The sequence below is a fragment of the Chinchilla lanigera genome, unplaced genomic scaffold, assembly GCF_000276665.1.
Source record: "Chinchilla lanigera isolate Chin_1 unplaced genomic scaffold, ChiLan1.0 scaffold00029, whole genome shotgun sequence".
NCBI lineage: Eukaryota > Metazoa > Chordata > Mammalia > Rodentia > Chinchillidae > Chinchilla > Chinchilla lanigera.
The window spans coordinates 7,247,257-7,272,664 of NW_004955430.1; the positions used below are offsets into that span (position 1 = coordinate 7,247,257).

General features: G+C 35.7%; 2 protein-coding genes across 5 annotated transcripts in view; one reads left to right on the forward strand and one right to left on the reverse strand.

Annotated features, from left to right (window-relative positions):
* The window catches only part of Dnah12 (dynein, axonemal, heavy chain 12), a 233,858-nt gene that overhangs the window by 208,187 nt on the left and 263 nt on the right, over positions 1-25,408 (reverse strand). Inside the window, exons 1-11 of one of the 4 annotated variants that reach the window (XM_013515597.1) lie at positions 25,098-25,180; positions 18,981-19,183; positions 13,750-13,831; positions 13,551-13,577; positions 11,632-11,821; positions 10,536-10,608; positions 9,853-10,011; positions 9,334-9,529; positions 5,597-5,785; positions 4,632-4,788; positions 3,893-3,984 (exon numbers count right to left, since the gene is read on the reverse strand). In XM_013515597.1, the coding sequence (XP_013371051.1) occupies positions 3,893-3,984; positions 4,632-4,788; positions 5,597-5,785; positions 9,334-9,529; positions 9,853-10,011; positions 10,536-10,608; positions 11,632-11,821; positions 13,551-13,577; positions 13,750-13,831; positions 18,981-19,150 (1,335 nt within the window). In that variant the 5' untranslated portion in view covers positions 19,151-19,183; positions 25,098-25,180. Of the gene's footprint in view, positions 1-3,892; positions 3,985-4,631; positions 4,789-5,596; positions 5,786-9,333; positions 9,530-9,852; positions 10,012-10,535; positions 10,609-11,631; positions 11,822-13,550; positions 13,578-13,749; positions 13,832-18,980; positions 19,184-19,801; positions 20,016-22,469; positions 22,493-25,097; positions 25,181-25,408 lie in introns of those variants that run through there. The other 3 variants (XM_013515598.1, XM_005387410.2, XM_013515596.1) reach the window with 3 other exon arrangements.
* On the forward strand, positions 19,874-25,315 carry LOC106148837 (the record flags this gene model as incomplete). The annotated part of the gene is given in 2 exon segments (XM_013515567.1): positions 19,874-20,072; positions 24,999-25,315. Coding segments are annotated over 2 exon segments (516 nt in total), but the record flags the coding sequence as incomplete, so codon positions are not given.

Genomic DNA, 25,408 nt, shown 5'->3' on the forward strand with positions numbered 1-25,408 from the left:
AAAAAAAAAAAAAAAAAAAACTCTTGACACACCTAGAATAGAGGGGAATTTCATCTAACTCATAAAAAGGATCAAGAAACACATTTAAAATATTTAATGGTGAAAAATCTGAGTGTTTCCCCTAAGATCACAGGCAAGATAAAGATGATGTCTCTCACTGCTATGACTCCACACTGTACTAGTAACCCTACTCCAAGCAATAAAACAAGGTAAGAAACTAATGCATTTAGATAGAAAAGGGAAAACAAAAACGATCTGGATTTGCTGATTATATGATATACATATATTAAAAATTCTAAAAAATCTTTTAAAGAAAGCTGTTAGAACCAATAAGGTCTCAAGATAAAGGATCAATATACAAAAATTGTGTTTGTACAAGTTAGCAATTAAAATCAAAATTGCTATTAAAAATAACCCATTGGGGCCAAGGATTTAGCTCAGTGGCACAGCGCCTGCCTGGCAAGCACGAGCTCCTGAGTTCAATTTCTGGTACCCAAAAACAAAAAAATAACAGCATTTACAAGATATGTAAAAGGCCTGAAAAATATAAACTACAAAATGTTAATGAGAAACAGTTTTTAAAAAGTCCAAACAACTGACATACATAATATGGTAATGAATTAAATGATTCTAAGACAGCAATTCTTCCCAAATTGAGAGAGATTCAGTGTAATCAACCCTAACCCAAATCCCAGCTGCCTTCTTTAGACACAAACAGGATATTTTAAGACTTTTATGAAAATGCAAAGGATTTAGAATAGTCAAAATCAATTTGAAAAAGAACAAAATTGGAGAACTTACACTGTGTGATTTAAAAACTTACAATTAAAATATGAAAATCATGACTATGGTACTTAATAAGAACAGATACATAAACCAAAGAAAAAAAACAGAAAATCCAGAAACAGTTTTACAAATATAGAGGTAAAAAATGCTAAGATAATTTATTTGAGAAAAGATAATATTTTCAATAAATGATTCCAGAGTAGTTTGGATATCGACATAGAAAAAAAACCATGATCCACATCCCTCCCACACTGTATACAAGAAGCAATTCGTGATCGGTCATAGACCTAAATATAAGAGCTACAACTATAAAACCTCTAGAAGAAAACATGAAAGCAAATCTTTATGATCATGGAATAAGAAAAGATTTCTTAGAACACAAAAACCATGAACCTTAAATGAAAATGATGGGGCTGGGGATCTAGCTCAGCAGCACAAGTGCTTGCCTGGCAAGTGCAAGGTCCTGAGTTCAATTCCCAGCACCAAAAAAAGAAAAAAAGAAAAAAAAGAAAATGATAACTGGAATTAATTACAACTTATAATATTAGCTTAAGAGATATCACTACAAAAATGAAAAATCAAGGCACAAATTGGAAGAAAATGTTCATAAAATACATTTCAAGCCAGGCCTGATGTCACATGCCTATAATCCCAACACTTGGGAGGCTGAAGCAGTAGACTGCCTTGAGTTCGAGGCCAGCCTGGGTTATACAGTGAATTTAAGGCTAACCTGGACTACAGAGTGAGACACTGTCTCAAAAAAACAAAAAACATAAAATAGATTTCAGATAAAAGACTTCTGGCCAGACTATGTAAAGAACCTTTAAAATTCAATAATATGAATTATTATAACTTTTGGTTTGGTTTTTTTTCAGACAGGGTCTTACTATATAGTCCAGTGGTCTTCCTGCCTCAGCCTCCCGAGTGCTAGGATTACAGGTATGCACTGAATAATTATATTTATATATATTTACTATAGCTCAATAATAAAATATAAAATCCAACTTAAATCAGAAAACTATAGAACAGATGCTTCATTTTGAAAAAAACGCATACATGAAAAGTAACACAATGAAGATATACAACATCCTCGGGCATCAGGGAAATACAAATTACAATCACAATGAAATATGTACACATACATAGTAAAAAGGCTAAAGTAAAAAAGACTGATAATCCCAAAGATTGGAAGGATGCAGGAGAAATGAAAGTCTCATATACTTCTGGTAAAAATGTAAATATTCAAATACTTTACAAAAAGCTTAGCTGTTTCTTTTAAAAGTTAAACATTAATTAGTCATACTAGACAGTAGTCTAATTCCTAGGAAGAAGAATGAAAGCATGTTCATTCAAAGACTTGAAAGTAAAACATCATACCAACCTTACTCATAAGAAACAGTAACTGGAAACAACCCGACTATCCAACAAAAAGTAAATGTATAAACAAAGTATATATCCATACAGAGAAATACTAAGGAATAAAGAAATAAACAACATAGACATAGACAACATAAATCTGAAAAACTTTAAGTTAATAAAAGAAACCAGGTGCAAAAGGTTATGCAGTATGTAATATAATTCTATTTATATGAAACTTTAGAAAAGAAAATGTAATCTATAGCAAGAGAAAGGGTATCTGCTGTTGCCTGAGGTCAGGCTTAGGAGCACTTAAGCAGGATAAGGTACAAGGGAACTTTCTGAGGTAGTGAAAGTATTATATATCTTTGCTCTAGTGATGGTTACATGGGTGTTTAAATCTCTTAACACTCAAGTTACTCATCAACTTTAACTCAAAATGTTGATTTTTTAAAAAGTTAACCATTTTAGAAATTAAGAACAGAAATGGAGATTGACTAATGAATAAATATGTGACAAAGCAGTACAGGATCAAGATGGTATTCTCTATAGAACTTCTTCAACTTCTCTGCATGTTTACAAGTTTCATAATAAAATGTCAGACAAATTAAAACTTATGAATTATACCTTAAAAGTAAAATCTAGCCTTAGAGTGTAGCTCAATATAGAGTGCCTACCTAACATGAATGAGACCCTAAGTTCAATCCCTAGCACTACAAGGGAAGAAAAAGCAAAAACAGAACATTTACAATCAAGAGAAAGAGGTAAAACAAAAACATTAACTTGGTTTTACCGAACAGAACAAAGATTCCCTTGAGAAATCTTCCCTTATTCACTTTTCTTCCACTGCTGCTAGAATTATCTTTCTAAAACTCAAATCTAAGTACAGCACTGTATATTACTTCCATGGCTAAAAGTTTTCAGAACAAAGTCCAAACTCTTAAGCAGGATTTTCCCTTGTGGCTCCAACGTACATTTCCAACTGCATCATATCCTAAATCTGCCATGTGTGTATTCCTGTTACTTCTTCTTTATCTGTGTGGATTTAGTGGCTGCTCTGTGAACACTTTTGGACACTTTGGGTCTTCTTCAAGCTCTATTCCCTTGTTTCTCTGTCTATAAATGTCTACATCCAAAGCTAGTTCACTTTTCATTTCTTGCATGAGACCTTCACTTTTCCAAACTACAAGTAATTATTGGGATTCTTATGTGTTCCCATAACACTTTGTTCCTACCTTCATTCCAGTATTTATCTCAAGACATTATTTCATAGGAGTTTTTTTGAGACAAGGTCTCACTGTGTAGTTCAGGGTGACCTTGAACTCACTATGTAGTCCAGGCTGGCCTGGAACTTGAGGCAATCCTCTTGCCTCAGCCTCTCGAGTGCTAGGATTACAGGCGTGTGCCACTACAGCTGACCCATAGCTGTTATTTCTGTCAAGCTTCCAGAAGCCAAATCTAAAGATAAGTTTTTTGTGTTATTTTTGTGCCACAAACATCTTACTCGTATTATTTACTTTTGCATCATTAGTATCTTACTAGGCGCCTGAATGTGATGAGGAATATTTTAAAATCAATAGGTGAGTAAATGAATGTGAAAGAATTATGGGGTGAACCATTGAGTTTACTAACATGATATTTCAGATAATAAATTACTTACGTTAATTGAAGCACTTATATTTAGAATAAAAAGATCCTAATTTGAAAAGAAGTTTAAAAACCATTAATAAAAAACAAAATTATCACTTACCTCTGTATATTCATCAAAAGTATGATCTTCTGCCTGAAAAGCCTCTATCATCTCATCTGCAGTCCCATCAATGAGCCAATTATATTTTTCAACTGAAAATTAATAATCTAATTAAATTCTCAACAGCACTTCTAAAAAGATAAAGTGATTTTATATGATCACACAATAGTGTACTGTATTATATCAGTTATTATTAATACATGGATTATTACATTTAAAGGAATAGATAGGATATAAGAAATTTAATAAGCACATCAAATTAAATACAATTTTAAATAAAGCTAATAGACTACCTGAGGCTTTTAAAATAACTTAGAAGTACAGATATACCAGTTAATAGATGATTTGGGATAATAGGCAGTCAAATAACACCTACTCATCCTGACCTCACACACATACTCGAAGAGACCAACCAATAAAACTGAGGTGCAGCTTCTGGAAAACCATTCTCAGAAATTACCTTGATTTTTACCTTTTATTTCATATCCTCCTTATTCCAACATCTATTCTTTCTACTCTTTGACTTCACCACTCTGCTTTAGTTACCATTCACCCTTTGGATCAGTTAACAAAATTGAAATTTGTTAGGTTTGATCTTTGACTATGCCAAAAGCAACATATGTTCATTTCTGGCTCTTCAGGTCTTTCCAAACAGTCCCAGACAACCAAATATCTGACCAAATCCTAGTTAAAAATAAAATAATAAAAGGGAATGTATCATTAAATATTTCATATATACCATATGTCTCATAATGCTTTCTTGCACCTTCTAAATTCTGATGTACTGCCACCTTCAGGGTAGTAAGAGCCCACTGTAACACATGTTCAGGGAGTTCTGTGTCAAGGTTTACAGGTGTTGAAATTCCTGATAGCCAAGAGGGAACGGTTTGGACATTCTAAAACATGAAAGTAAAATACATGCAATAAATATCTAACTGTCCAAATGGTCTATATCTTACACTATATTTTTATTTTTATTTTTTTTTATTTTTTATTTTTTTTTTTTCCTCCAGTACCGGGAACCGAACTCACGGCCTTGCGCATGCCAGGCAGGCGCTTTTGCCGCTGAGCTAAATCCCCAGCCCACACTATATTTTTAAACAGACTTCTTTGGTCCAAGAAAAGATAATTCAATACAAAATAATAATTTAAAAGTGAATAGTTGGTAGTCTAATATAAAAACAAATTGAGCCAGACATGGTGGCATACACCTATAAGCCCAGCAATCAGGAGGCTGAGGCAGGAGGATTGCTGGGAGTTTAAAACCAGCCTGGGCTATATTGTGAGTTCAAGGCCAGCCTGAACTACAAAGTGAAACCCTATCTCAAAAAGAAAAAAAAAAATCCAAGTTGGGTTGGCTTTCTATCATTCAACATTTATTAATTATAATGTAAATATGATTGTACTAGAGAATTCTAGAAAAGAATATTGTTCTTAAGAAGCTTATAGCTCAGTAAGGGAGATGAAACACGCACAAAAGTATCAGTTCATGACTATAAGAACAAAAGATGAAAAATATCACCTTCAACCAGGAGATGTTTTCAAACAAAAAGCACTTTCTAACTTAAAATAATTTGGGAGAAGAAAATAAAGAGCTACACCATTTATGCATATAAACACCTCATACAGATTTCAAAATAAACAACTTAAAATTCTGAAACAGACCCACAAAAAGAAACCTAATATGTAGGGATGATGTAATACCTGCAAAACTTCAGCTATTCGCTCTACCAAACCCAAAATAACATCTTGCAACTCTTGAAAGGTAGGATAAAATTCCATTTTATCATCATCAAATGTCAATTCCATCTTAAATATTGGCAGCCTTTGTTGATCTTTTGGATCAAACAGTTTTACAAATCCTTCTACAGTTCTCCTTAAGACATCCTTTATCTGTATAAATCATAAATAACTATTATTTTAGAAACTACAAATTCAATGATCTATTGTGTATAATGAAATGTTCTATAAATCTATTTAGTCTTGAAATTATCATCATTCAGTAAAATACAATCTTAATGAAGTTAATCTAAAACAATAAATAAAATAGCATACAAAACACAATTTTTTTGTTTTTGGTGGTACCAGGAATCAAACTCATGACCTCATGCTTGCAAGGCAAGCACTGTGCCACTGAGCTATATCCCCAGCCCTTTTTTCTTTTTTCTTTTTCTTTTTCCATTTTTTGAGACAGGGTCTTGCTATGCAGTTCAGGCTGGCCTTGAACTCACTGTGTAGCTTAGGCTGGTCTCAAACTTGCAGCGATCCTTCTGCCTCAGCCTCCCAAGTGCTGGGATTACAGGTGTGTGCCACCACACCTGGCCCAAATCACAATCTTTAAAATAGAATATCGACAATGTAAAATGGCAATGCAAAATTTTCCACGTTTTCTATTTAGTCTCTCCATGACACACAAAACATTCCAAAAGAGGAAACAACATGTGAAGAATGGAGTAAAGAAGGCCTGACACCTGGAGGGGAAAGTATAATAGGGCGACATGTACATGTATGTATGGTATGGTGTACTAGAGCTAGTTCCTTTTGTCACAAGAACCAGTTGTTAAATATTCAAAAATTTTGGTATACTTCATACTTATTATACCACAGAAACTGTCAAACAATAGAACTAAGGTCTTTTTTCCTCTAGAAGCCATATTTCCTGCACAATGTTAGATGAAGATAAAGCCACTGGAATTTAGAAATAAGCACAATCTAGCCACACGTGGTGGCAGGTGCCTGTGATCCCAGCACTTGGGGGGCTGAGGCCGGAGGATTGCTGCAAGTTCAAAACCAGCCTTGTGGAGGACCACCTGGGTGACTATCCTTAAAAGAGGAGCAATTATCTCCATTTTGGTGAAACCTGACCCTATTTCCATGTATTGACATGTACAGAGCTGGCTAGGACTTTTCCTTATCCTTTCAGTTAGCTTTAAGCAATGCGTATCAGTCCAGCCAAGGCGCTGATGGAAGTCTTTGAAGATGGTAGGTGTGTTTCCCCAGACCCCCCACCGTTGTTCCCTTGTGTGAGCCAGGATGAGGCAGGACTGTTAGCTAGGGCTGAGCCTGGAGATAGAGGCTAGCCTGACTTCCTGGGGCTTGAAAGATTACACATAAGACCAAAAGCACTGATCCCAAAACATCAGACATATCTCAATTGCATTATGCAGATTACTTTCTCTACATACCCTTCTCTCTGCATTTGCAGAGGTGATTTCAGGCCTCCTACCTTGCCCAGCTCATGGCACTCACCCACTTCCCACTACTCACCGTCACCCATCCTCAAGCCACTCCCTTCTTCACGAATTAATAAAACCCAGGTTCGGCCTTGAGTCAAGGCATTTGTTCTGGACAGCCATCATTATGGCTGGACTTAGGACTCCTTGGCTCCCCACAACTACAAATATGCCTTAGTGTCTTTATTCTCTCCATGCGCTAGAAACGATAGATTGGAATTAACTCACTAGAATTCCAATAACTTTTCAGGGGATTACAAATGTAAATTTCTGGGGCTGCGACGAGGACTAGGAAGGGCTCTCTATACAGCCTGGGATACAAAGTGAGCAAGGTCAATCTGAACTGCATAGCAATACCCTGTCTCAAAAAGACAAACACACACACACACAGAAATATGCACAATCTGTTTCTAGGTATGAAAAATGCATTTTATCTAGAACTAACTATTGAAAATGTAATGCAACAGAGAAACGTGAATCTGAATGATCTTTAAAATATTGCTGTACTTATTTCTTTATTTACCAATCATAATTCTTTTAAGACAATGAAGATGGAAGAGAAATCTTGTATATTAGTTACATTGTTACCCAAAGCTGTTAAATAGGTACACTATCCTTTTAATGATGCAAGACAATATTCATGGAATTTTTGGAGATCTTCACCAAAAAAGAATTTTTTTTTCAAAATTGTTTTTGTAGAACAGTACGTCTACAACAGTAAAAACTTGAGGATCCCATAAATCAATTACTCAAAATTAATACTCCGACATTTAAAGTTGATCAATAACATTTTGAATAAGACTTTACTGACAACAAAATAAGAATCAACCAACTTGGAATTTAGTAATTTCCAAAAACATATTTGTCAACATTGTATTAATATACTCCAATAAACTATGGAAAATTAGCTGACAGCCTTTACTCATATTTCTAAGCTATCTTCTCTTTTTAAAAAATGAGAAAAAAATTTTTTGGAATCCCAGCACTGAAGAGGCTGAGGTTGGAGGTTTGTCACAAGTTTGAGAATAACCTGGGCTAGATAATGAGTTTAAGACCAAGCTAAACTATATAGCAAGACCCTATCTCAAAAAGCAAACAAACAAAAAAATCCTAGTCTTGGGGCTGCGGATTTAGCTGAGCGGCACAGCACCTGCCTGGCAAGCATGAGGTCATGAGTTCGATTCCCCGTACTGGAAAAAAAATCCTAGTCTTGCAACATGAATGTAGGGATTCGACAACAAAGATCAATTCAAAATTCAAAGGGGAGTTTTGAGGGAAAATGAAAAAAATTTAAAAACCATTATTGAGAATTACTCAGTATTGGTCATAAGTTAAAATTTCAGTTTCAATTTAGAAGACTGTAGTTTGGTGGGGGGTTTGTTTGTTGGTTTGGTTTGGTTTGTTTTTTTGCAGAACTGGGGACTGAACCCACGGAGGCGTAAACTACATCCCCAGTCTTTTTGAAAAAGGCTCTCACTGGGCTGCCCACACTGGCCTCAAACTTGTGATCCTCCTCATTGTTTCCTGAATAGCTAGGATTATAGATAAAACCGCCCCCAGGACTTTATTTTTTAAATGTTCATCAAAATTTATTTTCTTAGCCGTGCCTAGTGGCACACACCTGTAATCTCAGCACTCAGGAGGCTGAGATAGTAGAATGGGTCATGATTTCAAAGCCAGCCTGAACCACACTTTGAGACCCTCTCTCAAAAAAAAAAATTTACTTTCTTCTGAGGCACTAATTTCTCATCAACTTGAAATAACTAGTACACTGAGAACTCAAATTCACAGACTTTCCTCTCAAAAAAAAACTCATTTTAAAATTCTTACTTTCTATAGTTTTCAATATATCCATGATCACATTAAAATTTCACAATTTTATTTCATACAAATAAACCCATTTCAGTATAGTATTTTAAAAAAAATTTTTGAGGGCTGGGCCTCACACACTCTACCATTGAGCTATATATAGTTCACGCATGCTAGGTAAGCACTCTACCACTGAGCTATACTATATCCCCAGCCACTTCCATTTTAGACTGCTTCAGAAACTATTTTTCTCCTAAATTTATTTAAATAAACATAAACAAAAATGTTTTAAACTTATTTCAAAATAACTACTTAGTAATATATTTAAATACAATTTTATTTAAACCACTGAACTAATTTTAACAAAGTTATCACTGAAGATAAATAAAATATATTTACCTGATTTGACATAAGTGTGGAGACACAGTTATAAAATGCGTCTAATTTCTCAGGCTTAATGCCTTCCAGTGCTTCCTTCTTGGTAAAGAGATTTATAACCTTTGGATACCATGTGTTCATTATCTTCTCTTCTGCCTTTTTAGCTTGAATTGATAGATCATTTTTCAGTGTTTCACAATCAATTGGACCCTTAGCTCTATTTATAAGGAAAAGAAATACAATTTGACACAAATGACAAATCTTGGTCTTGATACACACTATTAAAAGGAGATACAGGACTGGGGATTTAGCTCAGCGGCACAGCGCCTGCCTGGCAAGTGCAAGGTCGTGAGTTTGATTCCCAGGACCGGAAAAAATAAATAAATAAAAGGAGATACATTTTTAAAATTCTAAAATCTAAAAAAATGCTTTGAAGATTATGAATCAGTTTAAAAATTATAGTCAAGAAAAATTACACATATATATCAGACAAGGTAACATTCAACTTTCAAATGTCAATTAATAGATACTGGATTTTACCTAATTCCTGAGAAGTCCAGCAAGACTGTATCAGTAAATGTTGTGTAACCAATGTCCAGTAACATTTTCATAGTTGGATGAACAATGTGCAAATTAGATAATATTTGATTTCTTGCCTGCACATAGCTAGAATGCCAAGGATTAGAATAATCTAGTCCTCTGAAAAAAGCAAAACACAGTATCAAACATGATTAAAACAACAACCATATATTTTCAGAATTCTGTTTATGGCATGGAACTAGTATGAGGTGAGCGAAGCGGAGAATGAGAAGAAGAAACTACGGTCAGCACTGGGAGCCTTAGAAGATGCACACTTCATAGAAAACACATCCAAACCTCAGTGTCTTACTCCACTGTGCCCTGGTTCAGTTACCAAAGACAGATAAAAGAACACGTTCTTTAGAGTTAGGGAGAAGATGGAAAAATTTGTGTGGCACACACCAAATCTTACTCAAGGCCAAGTTGAACTATACAGTCATAAAGGTCTTTCTAGGTATATAAACATAAGTATATAAGCATAGTGTAGAGAAAAGCTTTAGATTTTTAAGATGTTTTAAAAATACAAAAAAAAGTTTTAAAAATACTTTTGAGCTTAACAACTGTAGACTTGAAACTGACATCAATTTATTTGCAAGCTGTATTAAAAACTCAACAAAATCCTGCTCTTAAAGCAATTTACTTACACAGGGGATTCAGGTAAAGGGCCTCCTTCATCTTTAAGCCATTTAACCGGCGGTTTCACAAGAACACTCTGCACTAAAATACAAGTATATATTAATATTTCTTGAAAATCCCTGCAATATCGAACCATATCAAAGTGTCTTAACTGTTTGGGCTGGAGATGTAGCTCAGTAATAGAGCAATTGCCTAGCATGCACGGAGGCCCTAGGTTCAATGTCCGGTACCACACAAAAAAGTGTCTTTTTATATTGAACAGTATAGTTTACTATGCATTAAAATAAGTACAAGAAAAAACTTAAGTTAGTTGAGAAAACATCAAGCTGTTAATACAATTTGGGCCATACTTTGAAAGTAAATTAAAATACAGAAAAGCTCTTAACTCTTAATCCTTTGCATCTTATCTACTCGAAGATCAGGCAGATCTTTATGAATTTATTTCATGGTTATTATCGGGGCAGTGAGGGAAAGGAGCTGGCAACATGTTAGTTCAAGGGTATAAAATTTCAGTCAGATAGAAGGAACAAGTTCGAGAGAGCTATTGTACAAATATGGTGACTGTAACGGAAAACAATGTATTTTATTCTTGAAAACTGCTAATAGAGTAGATTTTAAGTGTTCTCACCACAAAAGAATGGTAAGTACATGAGGTAATAAATAGGTTAATTAGCTGAATTTAGTCATTACACAATGTATATACATTTCAAAACATGTTGTACATGATAAATATATGCAATTCTTGTCCATGAAAAAAGAAAAAAAATATTCTAATAAAAATCACAGAGGTTAAATTTCTAACAAGTCTTCCAAAATGTATTAATAATTCTTAACAATACTGTGAACAGGATAGCTAAAACTATAAAGATAAAAAATGAAAACTAAAAACTATACATACTAGCTAATAAACACAAAAATTATAGTAACATTAAATCACAGAGGTTTTGATTAATTATAGGCTCACAATAAAATCTTAAGTAAAATCAAATCTAGGAAATATAGATTGTTTAAATACATAGTGTTCAGTATTCATTTTGCTTCTACTTTTGATTAGACAGTAGAACAAAGGCAAAAGAAGCTTGGAGTGTGTCAAATGCTACTTGCCCAAACATCGCTTCATGCTTTTTTCAAAGTCACTTGACACCTCATTTATGAGACTTTCAAGCAGTTCTTCTCTTTCTTTCCCTTCTTTTAGAGGCTCTGGTATCAGCATTAACATGTGATCCAGCCATTCTTGCTGAATAGGTACTATAGGACTACTTTCTACACACTGCTTCATGTAATTATAGTTGAGCTGAGGACATAAAAAAATAAAATGTTCTGAATAGTATACCATTTAAGTGTAACTCCTGAGCTCTTTCTTCTAAGGCAATATTTTCGCAGAATAAAAATATTCTCTAACGAACATGTTTTCAAAATAAAACCTATTGTTCCCAATATATGCCCTACAAAGAAACTATTTTATCCTTTTCTTTATGTGTGAAGAATTCTTGCTAAATTAATGTTCTTAGTATATTCTTCACTTTTTCAGGGCAAAACAAAGGTCCTTTAACATATTCCTTCATTCAACATTCATTAATTCAATATTCATTAATTTAACAAATATGCAAACATTGTTCTAAATGTTGAGTATATACTATTAAACAAAACAGACAAAACTCATACTGTCTTGGAGGTTACATTCTAATATAAGAATAGTGTAAGTCCACCATGGACATGCATGCCTGTAATCCCTACACTCTGGGAGGCTATGCCAGAAAGATCTCAAATTGAAGACTAGTCTGAACAACATAGCAAAACCCTGTCCAAATAATAAAAACAGCTGGGAATATAGCTCAGTATAAAGGCCCTGGGTTCACTCTCTAGTATGACCAATAAAATAAATAAACGAACAAATAAGCAAACAGTAGTATTCCTTCACAAATTCTCCCATAAGAATGAAGAATCTAATAAAAAAAATACATGTGACCAACACTTGCTTTTAGTAAAGACATCTTAACATCATGAAAATTTTAGTTTGTCCCAAAATTAGCACAATTACAGAATTCCAACAAAAATATCTACACATATTTTTATCAAACTAGACAACTTGATCTAAAGTTCTTGTGGAAAACTAACATATAAGAATAACCAAGAAAATCTCAAGAAAGAAAATCTACCACAAGGGGCTGGGGACATAGCTCAGTGGCATAAGCGCCTACCCGGCAAGTGCAAGGTTGTGAGTTTGATCCCCGGTACCGCCAAAAAAAAAAGGAAAATCTACCATGGAAGACGGGCCCTAGGAGACAGGCAAACACACTTTAAGGCCTCTATAATTGATACAGGTGATATAAGTAGATAAATAGGTCAGTATAAATGAATACAAAATCCAGAAATAGATAAAAACATCAGAAAGTTTAGCATATGTGGAACATGATTTTGCAAATCACTGGGGCAAAAATTAATGTTTTAAAAAATAATTCTAGAACAAATGGTTAGCCATTTGGAAAAAGATAAATTAAACAATACCTTCCAGCACACAAAAGAATAAAGCTGAAATAGGTGATAAATTTAATTTGCAGGCTGAAACTATACAAGAACCTGGGGTTAAAAAAGAATTCTAAAAAAGTATTGTCCTCAGCCCTCTATTATCAAAGAAAGCCCTAAGCGAATCAGAAAGCTTAAAGGCCCATCTGAGAATATGCCACATCAGATGTAACCAGCTCCATGTTTCTGTATCCGTTACTAATAAAGAAATTTTACATGATGTCATCTTTCCACCAATCACATCACAGTCTCATGCTGTCATCCACATGGTCAATGTCTTTCCTTTCTCTTTCTTTTTTTTTTTTTAAATTTCTAGCACCTAGTATTTAGCTAATATATAATTGGTTCTCAGTAAGTATTTGTACAGTGGCTAAATAATCATCACTATTTCAATGTTGAGGTAATCTAGGATGGGATTTAACAGGTGGTTTTAGAAAACAGTTTTTAATAACCTTTTTGAACATTTTCAAAACAAGAAATAAAAAAATTGAACTCACTCCTTTTTTTTTAATGTCACTGGTCATCTGTCAAAAACAAACAAAAAATATAATTAACTTGAGGTAAATTTTAAATTTTTTAAAAATCAAAACTAAAGTCAGAAATATATGTTATTTTAAAAAATAAACATATTGAGACTGACTTAATTTAAAATTAAAATGGTATAAGGATACATTTTTAAAAGAAAAAACAACTTACAGTTGAAGGATAATCAGGCTCTGGCAGTGGAGGTATTCTTTTATTCAGTGTTCTGTCTAGATTTATTTTGGCTTTATCAATTCTGAAATTTATAGTTAGAAAAATATGAGTCCAAGAAAACATTAGCATAAATTATTAAAGTACTGCAAGTTGAATATTTTTCAACTATACTAAAAGAGACATTTGTCAGGGATATAGCTCAGCAGCACAAGTGCCTGCCTGGCAAGTACAAGGTCCCAAGTTCAATTCCTAGTACCAAAAAGAAAGAAAGATAAAAGAGACATTTAAGAACTCTTTATCTAGGCTGGGCGTGGTGGTGCACACCTGTAATCCCAGACTCAGGAGGCTGAGGCAGGAGGATCGTTGCGACTTTGAGATCAGCCTGGGCTACAAAGTGAGTTCAAGGCCAGCCTGAACTGCATGGTGAGACGCCGTCTCAAAAAAAAAAAAAAAAAAAAAAAAAAAAGAACTCTTTATCTGACTGAATTTTCTACAAGAAACAAATCATAATAGCCATTATCAACGTGACCTTATTAATATAAAAGGGTAAGGCTAAAAATAAAATGAATATTTTTCAATTATAATTTACTGACAATCTAAAAATTAATCCTGGTACAGAGTATATCATTTCTATTTAAATACCCCCTGTTGGAGAACCCTTCCCTTACACCCTATGTTAAGATGCTCCTCTTTAAATACCTCTTTTATCTTCACTTATCTTGTTTCACTTACCACCATTTGCTCTACAGATATTCTTCATTTTAAGGGTGACGACTTATGATCCAGGTGTGATATTCAGACTTACTACCTGCCACTCAGACTTACAACCTACATTCATACTTTTGATGCAGGAACATGAGCTGCAGTGCAGCCTTATGACAGCTCCTTCTAAAGCACAGTACTGTAATTTTTGCTGATTGTACTGTATAGTACAATACTATAGTTTTATGCTCTACTATACATTACAGTACTACATGTAAGAGCTATGCAAATCAAAGTAAAAACATTAAGTTGGAGTTTCCCTTGACAATTTCTTTGTTCTGAATATTGTAATGTACATACTATAAACAATTCTTAGCAACAATTCATTTAACCACCAAATTGCCACAACATATCCCTGTCATTAAATGAGGAATGTCTGTACTATATGCTGTAGGCTCTTTTACTTATTGCCATTATCCCCAATTCCTAGAAAAGTACTTGGCACATAATTGGTGTTCAATAAACTGTTTTAAATTTTTATCACCCAGAAGATATAATTTTCTCTTCAAGTTGTGTCATCATAAGGTATAATCCATTCACCTATCAACAAATATTCATTAACTGCCTATATCATGCATATCATTGCACTAGGTGCTATAAAAATACAGTAGAAACAAACCTCTAGAAATTTATCAACTGATTAGCCAAAAAGATAAAAACAAAGTACCATACAGTTTGGTGGTTCCAAGGAAAGACAATTTCAGTTCCATGTGAGGACCACATGAGCACATAAGCATTAGCAATGAGCTTTATGTGAGAAAAGATTTGGGGTGGAGATGTGCTTTTCCAGGGATCTGAACAAGCAAAGACCCTGTGAAACAGGAAAGTGAAAGAAGGATCAAAGGGAAAGAAGGGGAACAGGGAGTTGTCTAACATGCCCAGAAGGGTAGATACATTTAAAAAGATGACCAAAGAAGAACATATTCAAGAAACAAACAAACAAAGTAGGCCTCAGGAAGCAGATCAGAGGATGCCAAATGTGATGGGAAACCACTGAAGGGGTGAAGGGGGGTACCGTCGGAGAGATTAAAGGAGAGCCAAAGGGAATGTCAAAGCAAGGGTGGCCAATGGAGCCACAAAGCCATAAATTCCACATAAAGACATGTCTTTTTCTCACTGCTCTATCCTCAACACTTGGGTAGCATCCTTTAAGGTGCAGGAGCTCAATAAGTATCTGTTAAAAGAATGACCAGAATAGTAGACATGAAGAAGAGCTTGCATATCTAGTTAGCTCACAGGTGAATATTCACAATAGCTAGCTATACCCACGGCATCTGAGGGTGAAAGGTGGTAGGTGGCAATCATCTTCACTTTCTGAGGCAGCCCAATTATTCTCCGCTACCTCATATTCTTAGGAACAAATTTCTTATACTGAGTTGTAGTCTTTTAATTTCTATTTTCTGGAGCTATATAGGTCATATTCTTCTTTCATATTACCCTTCCAAAACCTAATACCTATTCAGGTCCTTCATCTATTCCTGTTAATAAGAATTACTGTTTATGGTGAGCTTATCATGTTATATGCATTGGCCTAAGAGCTTTATAAGCATAGATCTCAGTTAACCCTCAAACAATCCTAAGACTAAACACTTTTCTCCATCTTACAGATAGGAATATGGAGATAAGCAAAGTTACATAACTTGCCAACTTTAAATCCCTAACAATCTGCAGAGAAGGGATATGACCTCAGGCCCAGTAGATGCCAGAATCAATCAAGAAAATCAGCTTCCTTCAAATTATGTAGCCTCAAATTTCCTCATTCTCCCCTGAACCTTTCTGATCTATCATTATCTCCTTTAAAGTATAATACCAGAATTCCAGATATTGTTTGACAAGGGCACAGTAAAAAATTTCCCCTTTATTTTTAATTAGATTTTATTGGTAAGTTTACTAGATTTTTATATGAATATAATGATCACATTCATCATAGAGAATCTGTACTGTACATCATATAACTTGTGGAATGGAAAACCCCATCCCTATTCTCCCTTCAACCCCTCCCTCCCTTCCTCACTTACACAACTTGCTTCCATGTTTTCCTTTTCTCATTTTTTTTACTTTTCCCTTCTTTCCTTTCCCCTCCCCATTTGAACATTTTCCTCCTATTTCACAGTACCTATTATACACTTTGGTCCTTATTTACACTTTTGGTTTTTCACATCAGAGAAACAATGTGGGATTTACATGTGTGTGTGATTTATTTCACTTAAGAATATGGACTCAAGGTGCATCCATTTTCCTAGAAATGTCTCAAGCATATCCTTCTTTATGGCACAGAGGTATTCCATTGTATCAAAAAAATTTTTATCCATTCACCAGTTCATGGGCAATTGGGTTGTTTCCAAAATTTGGCTATTACAAACTGTGCTGCTGGGGCTGGGGATTTAGCTCAGTGGCACAGCTCCTGCCTGGCAAGCACAAGGTCGTGAGTTCAATTCTTGGCACTGGAGAAAAACAAACTGTGCTGCTATAAACACAGGCATACATATATCACTGTGGTACGATGCTTTGAATTCTTTTGAGAAGATATCCAGGAAATGGCTGGGTCAAATGGAACCCCTAATCCTACTTTTCTGAGGACTCTCCACACTGATTTCCACAGTGGCTGCACCAGTCTGCACTCCCACCAACAGTGGAGAAGGGCTCCTTTTTCCCCACAGCCCCACCAGCATTTGTTATTAGTTGACTTCTTGGTAATAGCCATTCTTTCTGGGGTGAGATAGAATCTCAGTATTATTTTAATTTCCATCTCTCAAACAACCAGTGATGTTGAACATTTTTTCATGCATCTGTTGTTTGTATTTCTTCATCTGAAAAGTATGTATTCATATCAGATGTCCATTTTTGGATTGAGCCTTTAAATTTGAGTTCTTTATACTGTTTCTATAGTAACCCTTTGTCTGGGTAACAGCTGGCAAACATTTTTTCCCATTCTCTACCTTTTAGACATCCTACTTTTTCTAAAACTCAATTCAGCTTTAATTTAGCCCAAGACTAAATCAGTTTTTTTTATGTGTGGTTGTTGTTTGTTTGTTTTACAGTACTAGAAATTAAATGCAGGTTCAATATCTCTGTGACACATCTCCAGCTGTTTTTTCATTTTTTAATTTTGAAACAGGATCGCATAAAATTGCTAAATTATGAAGGCTGGGCTAAATCTTGTGATTCTCCTGCCTCAGGCTCCCAGAGTGCTAGGATTACAGGCATGTGCCACCACACCCAATTTGAATTAGCTTTTTTTTGAGTAGCCTCATTTTCCTGTTGACTCTTAATAAGCACATACTAAACTAAAACTCCTGAGGCTTTTAGATATGAAGCAGAAAACTGTGCCTTCAATCTGCTCCTTGTCCTTTTCTTTGTTAAAGATTTGGAGTAAGAACAATCTAACTCTTAGAAAACTCTCTTCTAAGTCTACTAAACATTTAGTTGAGCCTCAGGAACAAAGAGGGCTAAAGATCTCTAATAAAACAAGAACTGGTATTAACTAATATACCTTATACATTTAGATTTAAATATAAATAAGCGCTTGAAGGGCTAATAAAAATATAAAGCTAAAGTTATATGGTTAACAGACCATAAGTGTAAGGAAAACAAAATTAACAAATATTTAAATTATTAAATCAACAGAATGATTATCGCAACACAATAATAAAACTCAGTCAGTTGCAAAACCACTTATAAGAGACTGACCAAGAAGGAAAAGAGTATGCAAAAAAGGAAGCACAGAACCTATCAGAGAGAAATTTCCCATTTTAAAGTTCAGTGTTGGGTCAAAATTTTGTAAGTGAGATCTATGTCTTTTTCTTTCATTTAGTCCCAGAACCCAATGGCCTCAGGTGTTAGAAATTCCCAGTTAACTGTTGGGCTGAATTGAATCACCAGTTTCATAGCCTTTGGTAACCAATACCTAAATTAGTTTTAATTTCCACTAAATTGTGGGGTTGGGGGGTGTAGGGAGCAGGATGTTGTACTATGTTTTCTTTCATATAGTGAAAATGTAATTACAAGTGGTTGAAAGATAAGCACTTTGTCAAATGCAAATGCAATGTTATTTGTAGAGGCCCAATTATTTGGTTGTACTTTCAGGGACCAGTATTATTATAACATATTGAGATGCAGAACAGTACAGAGTTTAAAGTTTGTGAACTCCAGATCACTTGGATCCAACCTCCAGCTACATAATCTTTTGCAAGTTACTTACTTTCTCTGTACCTCAGCTTATTCATCTAGAAAACAGAGCTAACAGTACTTACCTTATAGGGTTGTTGTGTGAAGTACAGGTAAAGCAGTAAAAACAATGTCTGGAAAAGTAAGCGCGGTATAACATTTGGTAGCACTGTGCTTACTTTTCAATGGTCTTTCTAATTAATGTGACAATATTTTGCTCATGAACCTAAAATTTTTTGTAAGATTATGAATACTAATCACTTGCATTCCAAACAAGAAAGGCTTATGAATTTGCTACGTACACTAACTGATTAATGGTCTTCTGCTGCTCCTTGGATCTTCTGTGCTTTAATAGCTTCCTTTGTTCGGGTGTAACAGTATATAAGTTTTCTGAGGGGTAAACAATGGGTGGTAACTTCAACTTCAGAGCCTCCTTTTCTGCTGAAATGGCAGTTTTGTTTGGATCTGACATCTTGGTCCCTTAAAGATTAAAATACTCTGTACTCTGAAAAGAAAAACATCCATACAGACATTATTATAAAGGCAAGCCTTAATATAGTCATAGCTTACATATCAATACCAAAAATAAAATTCTACGTCCTTTTAGGTCTTCCTCCCAAGTATGATGTTACTAAAGCACAGCAGTTGAGGTAAGTGGGCAGGGATTTCTGCTGGAGCTATACCACTCATTTGCTGGGAAGACTGAAGTCAAACATTTCCCTTTCAGTGCTTGAAAGTAAGGAACTAAATTAGTATCCTTCAAGCTCTAAAATTCTGGATCATTAAAAAACAGCACAAAAAATCCAATTGTTGAAAGAGAATCTCCTCCTCCCTTAACATCATTAATATTATTGTTGAAAAAAATTGGTAATCTTGCCACCCTCCTAGCATGTGATCTTATGACCAAGCACAAATATTCGTCCTTAAAGCACAGCAAATCTAAAATGTCATATACGTGCTCAACAATTGATCCATATATCTATCCAACTGTGATATCAATTAATTTTCCACAAGGGCCCACAAGATTTGGAGATTCCTGCCCTTAAAGAGTATTTCTGCTGGCACCCAAATCTACATCACTTAGGAAGACAGACAAGAGAAGTGCAGAGAACAAGTACAGTACCTCTAACTGTTTATTGCCTCAAAGGATGAGAGAGAATTGCAGAGCTTCTCCCTTAGTGAAAGGAGGGGTTTAATGAAGGGCAAAACCTCCAGAATTCCCCTGGTTCCCTGCCCACTAACGGGTGAGCTAAGGTCACCAACTGAGTTTGAAAACAACATTGTGGTCGTCCTGGAAACTCCGCAGCCACCGCAAGGACTGAATGAAGTGGGCAAGAAAGGAGCAGTTGCTGAGCTACCACAGATTAGAATCATCTGTCACAACAGTAACTCAAGTAAATGGAGGGTGAGGGGTTTTTTTGTTTTAACCTAACTGCCTAACCTTGGAAAACGTTCAGGAAATCAGGGTGTTTAAGTTGTGGAAAACTCTAAAGCTTGAAACTTGGCTCCATTGGAAAAAAAAAACAAAACTATATCTTCCTCTCAGAGACAGTCAAGTGTCTCCATAACAAATCCCTATAAATTCTGTGACTAATCAACAGTTGATCTTGTTTCTCTATTTGCTGCTGTTTATCCAGCATTTTCAGGAAGTCCTGGCCAAAATCAAACAGGTTAAGATGAGGTCCTGAGTTCAATTCCCAGTATACTCCTCTCTCCCCTAAAAAAGATGTGTAAACTTTGCAAGCATGCTTGGAGAGAAAAATGTAAAGTTGCAACTGGAGGCCTCACAGTATATATACCCCATCTAAACAACAGCCTACATGAATACTAGGTGCCTAAATAAAACTGAAGGATGAGATAATCCTGGTGGTGTACTGATGGCATATTCATTTGACAAATATGTCTGCACGCCAGTCACGATGTCAAGAATTTTTGTCTTAATGAGGGTGTAGCCTATATTATTGTATCTGGCACACTGTAAGTACTTCTTAAATGTCACTTAAAGTGAGTAAATGACCAGGCATAGTGGCTAATCCCAGGACTCGGGAGGCTGAGGCAGAAGGATCACTGCAAGTTCCAGGCCAGCCTACATTACATCGTGAGTCCACCAGCCTGAACTACATGGCAAGACCTTGTCTCAAAAATAAAATAAAATTTAAAAATAAAATAAAAATGAGTGAATAAAACTTTCTGATAATTGTAAACTACTCTTTGCCAGAGTAGGGGACTCACAAATCTGCTTTTGATTTCTACAACTTTGTAATTTCTGATGAATGTAATCATGCATTACATAGTCTTCTATGTCTGTTTTTTTAAATGTAATGATAGTGTATCTGAGGTTCACCCATGTGTAATGCATAATAGAAATTACTTTTTATTGCTGAATTGTATTCCATTATATATGTAATGATAGTGTATCTGAGGTTCATCCATGTGTAATGCATAATACAAATTACTTTTTATTGCTGAATTGTATTCCAGTGACCATATAGTGGTCTCTGATTGTGGTTTTAATTTGTATTTTCCTAATGTTGACCATCTTTTTACATGCTTTATGAGCCATTAATATTCTTCCTCCTCTACTTCCCTTCCCCCTCCTTCTCCTTCCACCTCTTTCTTCATGGTGTTAGGAATTGAACTTGGAGGCCAGGGATATAGCTCAGCTGCTTAAGCACTTGCCTGGCAAGTCTGAGGTCATGAGTTTGATACCTGATACCGGAAAAAAAAAAAAAAAAGGAATTGTACTCAGGGCCTTTCTGGTGCTAGGCAAGTGCTTCCCACTACACTGTATTCCCCAGCCCATGGCACATCTTTTTTGTTGAAATATGTCAAAAATTTTGTCCATTTTTATTTCTTTTTATAATCTGCTTTTAAGTGTTGTTCATATATTCCAGATACAAGACTGTTATCAGATAATTTGCAAATGTATTTTTCTGGTCTGTATTAAGACATCCTTTTCATAATTGTATTTCTTGAGGGGAATCTTTTTGAGACATGGTCTCACTAAGTAGTTCAGAATGGCTTTGAACTCACTTTGTAGTCTAGGCTGGCTTCAAATTCCCAGCAATCCTCCTGCCTCAGCCTTCTGAGGCTGGGATAAAAGATACATGCCACCACACCCGGTTTAGTTAAATCTTTTGAAGACCAAATTTTCATCTTTGATTAAAGTTCCACGTATCTATTGTCTTTTATGAATTGTGATTTTGAGGTGATACATAAAAGACAGATAAGGTTATGAAGATTTTCTCCTCCATTTTCTCTTAATTGTGTTTTACATTTAGGTCTACAATCCATTCAGTTGGTTTTTTTTCATCGGAATATGCAATTGTTTCAGTATCACTTGCAGAAAGGTTGTCTTTCCCCCACCAAAATGCCTTGATGCCTTTGTTAAAATAAAAATAAAAATTTAAAAAAACAACAAAAAAAAACCACTTGAAGCCAAGAATAGTGGCACAATTCCAGCTATGCAGGACGCTAAGGCAGGAGAAATGGGAGTTCAAAGACAGTGTGGGTAACTCAGCAAGACCCTGCCAGAATAAATAAAACAAAAAGGCTGGGAGGTAGCTCAGTGATATGCTTGCACTGCAAGGTCCTGGGTTCAAATCCCTGAATGGGGAGAGTGGTGTAGGGCAGGAGGGATCACTTGATCAGTCTGGTATGGTAATGGATGTCTCTAGTCCTAGCTACTCAGAATGCTGAGGCTGAAAGATTACTTAAATCCACAAATTTGAGATCAGCCAGGGCAAGACAAGATTTAAAAACACTGACTGAACAGATGTGGTGGCACACACCTGTAATCCCAGCACTCAGGAGGCTGAGGTAGGAGGATCATTGTGAGTTCGAGGTCAGCCTGGGCTACAAAGTGAGTTGAAGACCAAGCCCGAACTGCATAGTGAGACCGTGTCTCAAAAATACAAAAAAAAAAAAAAAAAAAAAAATTGACTGTAATGTAAAGGTTTATTTCTGGACTCTCAATTCTGTTTCACTGATCTATATGCCTACCTATAAACCATCCCATAATGCCTTGACTAGTACAGATTTAGAGCAGTTATAGTTTCTAAGTTGTGTAGTGTTAGTCCTCCAACTTCATTTTCTTTTATAAATATCTAGTTTGGGCTATTTTAGGCATTTTGCATTTTCACATAAATTTTGGGATCAGCTTTCCAATTTCTGCAAAATGGCCAGCTAGGAATTAGATAGATCTTTTGCTTTGAATGAAAAGAAATTAAACATATTAATTTGCAGCTGAAAATCCTTCCCTAAAAGCTCAAGTTTGGGGCCTAAGCGTTAAAAATATTATTTATGAGAGCAAGTAAGTTTATTTAGCAAAACCTTGATTGTTTAAAAAGCATTTCTGGATATGACATCAAAATATGATTCTCTAGTATCCTCTTCCTCCTCCTTCATAATATAAATGGTAAAGATGCTAAGAGAACTGAGAAGGTGAATTTGGTAGGCTATGTACCATCATTTCAAAATTGAAAACTGAAGTGCAATCCAGGTATCATGGCCATGCATCTGTAGTCTCAGCTCCTCTGGAGGCTGAGGCAGGATAACTACTTGAACCCAGGAACTCAATACCACACTGAGAGATCTCACCCCCAAAAATAAATTTTTTTGTTTGTTTGTTTTTCCCAGTACCAGGAATTGAACTCACGACCTTGTGCTTGCCAGGCAGGCGCTGTGCTGCTGAGCTAAATCCCCAGCCCCCCAAAAATAAATTAATAAACCAGACATGGTGGCGCACTCCTGTAATCCCAGCTACGCAGGAGGCTGAGGAAGGACGCTCACAAACTCAAGGTCTGCCTGAGCAATTTACTGACACTCTTTCTCAAAATGAACTTTTAAAAAGGGCTGGGACATAGCTCAGTGGTAGAGTACTTACCTAGCACTCCTGAGGCCCTGGGTTCAATCCCCACTACCAATAAACCAATGAATAATAAACTTTTAAAATGGATGTGTGGGGGAAAATAAAAGAATCCGTGTGCTTATGAGTTCCTTATAGACTTAAAGTTGGATATATTTTACACAGGTTCTTTGAATTTTTCTTCAAATTAATTTTTATTGCTATATTAAATAACATTACTGTATTAGACAGTTGTATTACATTAGATATACTACGTAGCATAGTACAAATATATAATTTATATAAACACAAAAAAAATAGAAAAGCTGATCCTTTAAGAAAAGGTAAATGGAGGTTACTGAGTTTTAAATATATAGGAAAATACCATGAAGTGATATCACCAGATACTACTCAAAACTTGAGTACTATCACTCCAACTGCAACACTATGTTCACCTTAAGTTAAAAATATGTATAAATTAATTATCTGTGTGGTTAACTGCCAAAGCCATTAACCAAAGTAAAATTAATCCAAAGAAAATAGTCTTCACACATAAATATTAGCAGATTATATATATATGGCATGGGGAGATATAAGAATAATTCCATCTATCATAACTCTGATCAGAGTCAGCCTCTGTTTCTTTTTCTTTTTTTTTTTTTTTGGTACCAAGAATCGAACTTAGAACCTTGCGCTTGCCACGCCAGAGCTTGTGCCGCTGAGCTATATCCCCGGCCCCAGCCTCTGTTGCTTTTTTTTGTTTGTTTTTCCGGTACCGGAGATCGAACTCACGACCTTGCACTTGCCAGGAGGCACTGTGCCGCTGAGCTAAATCCCCAGCCCCCAGCCTCTGTTTCTTAACATAGAGAATGATTGAAAAAAATTGTAAATTATATTAGAAGACTGAGACAATGAGTTTTCTCTGATACCGAAAAGAGAAACAGTAAATAATCTTAAATATTAATAATAAATGATGTAATTATTTTAAGTATTATTTAAAGAAAAAAGAAGTGTGACATTTTATGGCATAGTTCAAAACCTGGATTAAGACTCTTGTTATGGAGGTTAGATGTGATGGCTAATGCCTGTAATCCCAGCACTGGGGAGGCTGAGGCAGGAGGGTTGTCTGAAGTTCGAGACCAGTCTGGGCTACAAAGTGAGTTCAAGGTCAGCCTGAACTGCACAGTGAGACCCTGTCTCACACACATTAAAAAAGTTGGGAAAGATCAAGAGTAGGGGAAGGAAAGGCAGAGAAGGGCAACGGGGGCCAAAAATACATACATACACGTACCAATACACCAAAACCTCATCATTCATATCATTAATATGCACCAATTTCTTAAAAAATAAATTTGAGGGGCTCAGTGGCAGTGCGTCTGCCTGGCAAGCGCAAGGTCGTGAGTTCGATTCCTGGTACCGGAAAAAAAAATTTTTTTAAATTTTAAAAATTTAAAAAATAAAAAATAAATTTGAGATAAAAGAATTACTTTATACGTAGCAGACTTTCCACCGTTACTCCTTAACGGAAACTTAAGTGGGGACTGGCGAGGTGCTTCGGCGGCAGCGTACTTGCCTGGCCTGGCTGAACCCCCGGGTCCAGCACCATCACCACACGAAAAAGGGAAAAATAAGAAGATATTGAACGGGAGACCCGTGCTTTTATTTGCTCAAGGCGGCAACCCTAACAGAAGAGGCTTTTCCCCTTTGCTGATTACGAACGCGCGCTTCCCGCGCGCCGGCTGTCACTCCCCAAACCGCGGCTGCGCGCGCTGGTCACTTCGCCGCTCCGGGGGCAACAGCACCAGCACCTCGATCTTCTGGGGCGGCAGCGCTTCTCTCTCCCGGCGCCCGCCGCCCGGGCCCGCGCCCCCGCCGCCTCCATCA